This window comes from Brassica napus, chromosome C8 (genome assembly GCF_020379485.1).
Source record: "Brassica napus cultivar Da-Ae chromosome C8, Da-Ae, whole genome shotgun sequence".
In the NCBI taxonomy this organism is placed as follows: Eukaryota; Viridiplantae; Streptophyta; class Magnoliopsida; order Brassicales; family Brassicaceae; genus Brassica; species Brassica napus.
This window is the reverse complement of record NC_063451.1, coordinates 21,798,814-21,800,822: the sequence shown is the minus strand read 5'-3', so window position 1 is coordinate 21,800,822 and position 2,009 is coordinate 21,798,814. Positions and strand designations below refer to the sequence as shown.

Here is a 2,009-nt window from a genome sequence, read left to right as displayed (position 1 = left end):
ACGACTAAACGGGAAGGGTTATCCCTTGTATTAGAGCCTGCTATCCGAATAAACATGACCCACAAATTCACTGAGACCGCCATGTCGCTCACAAGTGAATTGGGGGAGACTTATTGTAGGAGATGGATTACATCACTCCACAAGGCCCATCGAATAACAGGCCCTAATCCAGCAAGCTGGATCAGTTTGGTCGGCTTGGCGGCCAAACGTATCGGCTCGACCTTAGAGTACTTTTAGCCGGTCGAGTAAGTCGACCAAAAGTATCCGGCTTGGAGGGAACCTTGTCCAGGCCCGCATACTCGGCCTCTCGCATCAAGGTCCAAAGAGATACGTAATTAGGGCATCAAGGGCAAGAGACCTATAAAAGGGGTAGGAGAAGCAACAAGAAGAGGACTTTTGACGATTGAACACACCAAGCGGATAGATCTAGGATTTTAGGCGATCTCTTTGATCTTGTTGCTCTTTGATCTTGTTGCTCTTTCCTATTGCTCTTTCCTGTCACTCTTGTAACCCTTCAGTTCAAATCTAATAAAACGTCTTTAGTCATCCCATTTCTGACTTCTTTCATTTTAGTCGACTGAATCCCGTTCAAACAGTAATGTAAATAATATGAAATTATCTATAAAAATATATTTATTTTAAGAATACATATATTAGTTTGTTTATAGAAGTTATATCGCATATGGTTTTCCAAACTCTATGTGATTGGACTTTTAAACATTGTGTGTAAACAAATACCATCCAAATATTTCTCATTGCAAGTTCACGGAAAATACTTAACCGATTGATGAAGGGTCGTTATTAATTTGTAACCTTATATGTTCATTTCTTCGTATTCATATTCGTATTCTATTCAAACCCTAGTTGGAACTTTTATTTTTCTCGAAAGCAAATGGCGGGGAGGTTGCACGCGATTTTGCTCCTTGCTTTACACTTGTTCGTATCTGGTATGAATTTTTCTGATTGTTTTCATTTCAGTATTAGTAAATAGTTGTTACTTCACTAATCTAAACTTGTTTAAAGGAGTGTTGTCGGGGGTATCCTTATCATAGAGAACAAATGCGATCAGACAGTTTGGTCTGTTGTCTTCTCATGGGAATCACAGATCTCCAACACTGGATTCACTCTCAGAAGAGGGGAGTCCCGTGCCCTACAGGCACCATCTTCATGGTACGGTATCATCTCCGGTAGGACCCTCTGCTCAAACGAGTCAAGAGGAAACTTCTCGTTCGCAACCGGAGACTGCGAATCCAACAAAATCGAATGTCCCGGTTCATATGGTTGGTCTACGGTGACTTATATCTACTTTAGAATTGATTACAGCGGAACCAACAGCTACTTCATCAGTCTTGAGTACGGTTACAACCTTCCCGTGATGGTTGTCCCATCACATAGTAACCCGACATGTTTCAGCTCAGGTTGTATGGTTGGCTTGAACAAGACGTGTCCAAATAAGCTCATGATATACGACGGGATAATACCAATCGCTTGTAGTAGCGCCTGCAAAGAATCGAGTACACATGAAAACTGTTGCACCAATTACTTCGGTTCAAGGCAAACTTGCAAGGCGACCCTGTACTCTCAGAACTTCGAGCGAGCTTGTCCACTCGCCTATAGTTACCCTTACAGCGATAGTAACAGCACCTTCACATGCCCGAACACGACTAACTACGTCATCACGTTTTGCCCCTCTTCTATTCCCAATACCACGAGGTCAGTTCAGTTCCCGTAAATACTATTTTCTCATTTCTTCGTATTTCTATTTTTGCTGGGGACGGGTGACTTTTGTCACATATCAAATTGTTTCATGTTTCATGTTTCATTTGTTTTCTTCTATCACTATCAGTTGTGGAAATTGAAAAATAAACCCTAGTGAATCCGCCCTCACTAAAAACCAAGAAAAGAAACATAAAAACAAAGAACCGTCCCCACCAAGGCACCAAATACAGTCGCAAGTGGAAATTGTGCGGTGTGCAAGCATTAATTTGTTTCTCCAACAATTTTTCCAC

At 41.5% G+C, this 2,009-nt stretch overlaps 1 protein-coding gene across 1 annotated transcript; it reads left to right on the top strand.

Moving 5' to 3' along the window:
* Positions 1-892: 892 nt before the first annotated feature.
* LOC111208970 (PR5-like receptor kinase) lies at positions 893-2,009 on the top strand. The gene is made up of 2 exons (XM_048766816.1): positions 893-936; positions 1,024-2,009. Exons 1-2 carry the CDS (start codon positions 893-895, stop codon positions 1,730-1,732), a joined length of 753 nt encoding a protein of 250 aa, XP_048622773.1. The 3' UTR covers positions 1,733-2,009.

What these genes read in the sequence shown, in the direction of transcription:
- LOC111208970 (XM_048766816.1), top strand. Translation starts at nt 893, where the DNA reads ATGGCGGGGAGGTTGCACGCGATTTTGCTCCTTGCTTTACACTT. An exon ending in TTGCTCCTTGCTTTACACTT is followed by an intron (nt 937 to 1,023) that starts GTTCGTATCTGG and finishes ACTTGTTTAAAG; the next exon opens with GAGTGTTGTCGGGGGTATCC.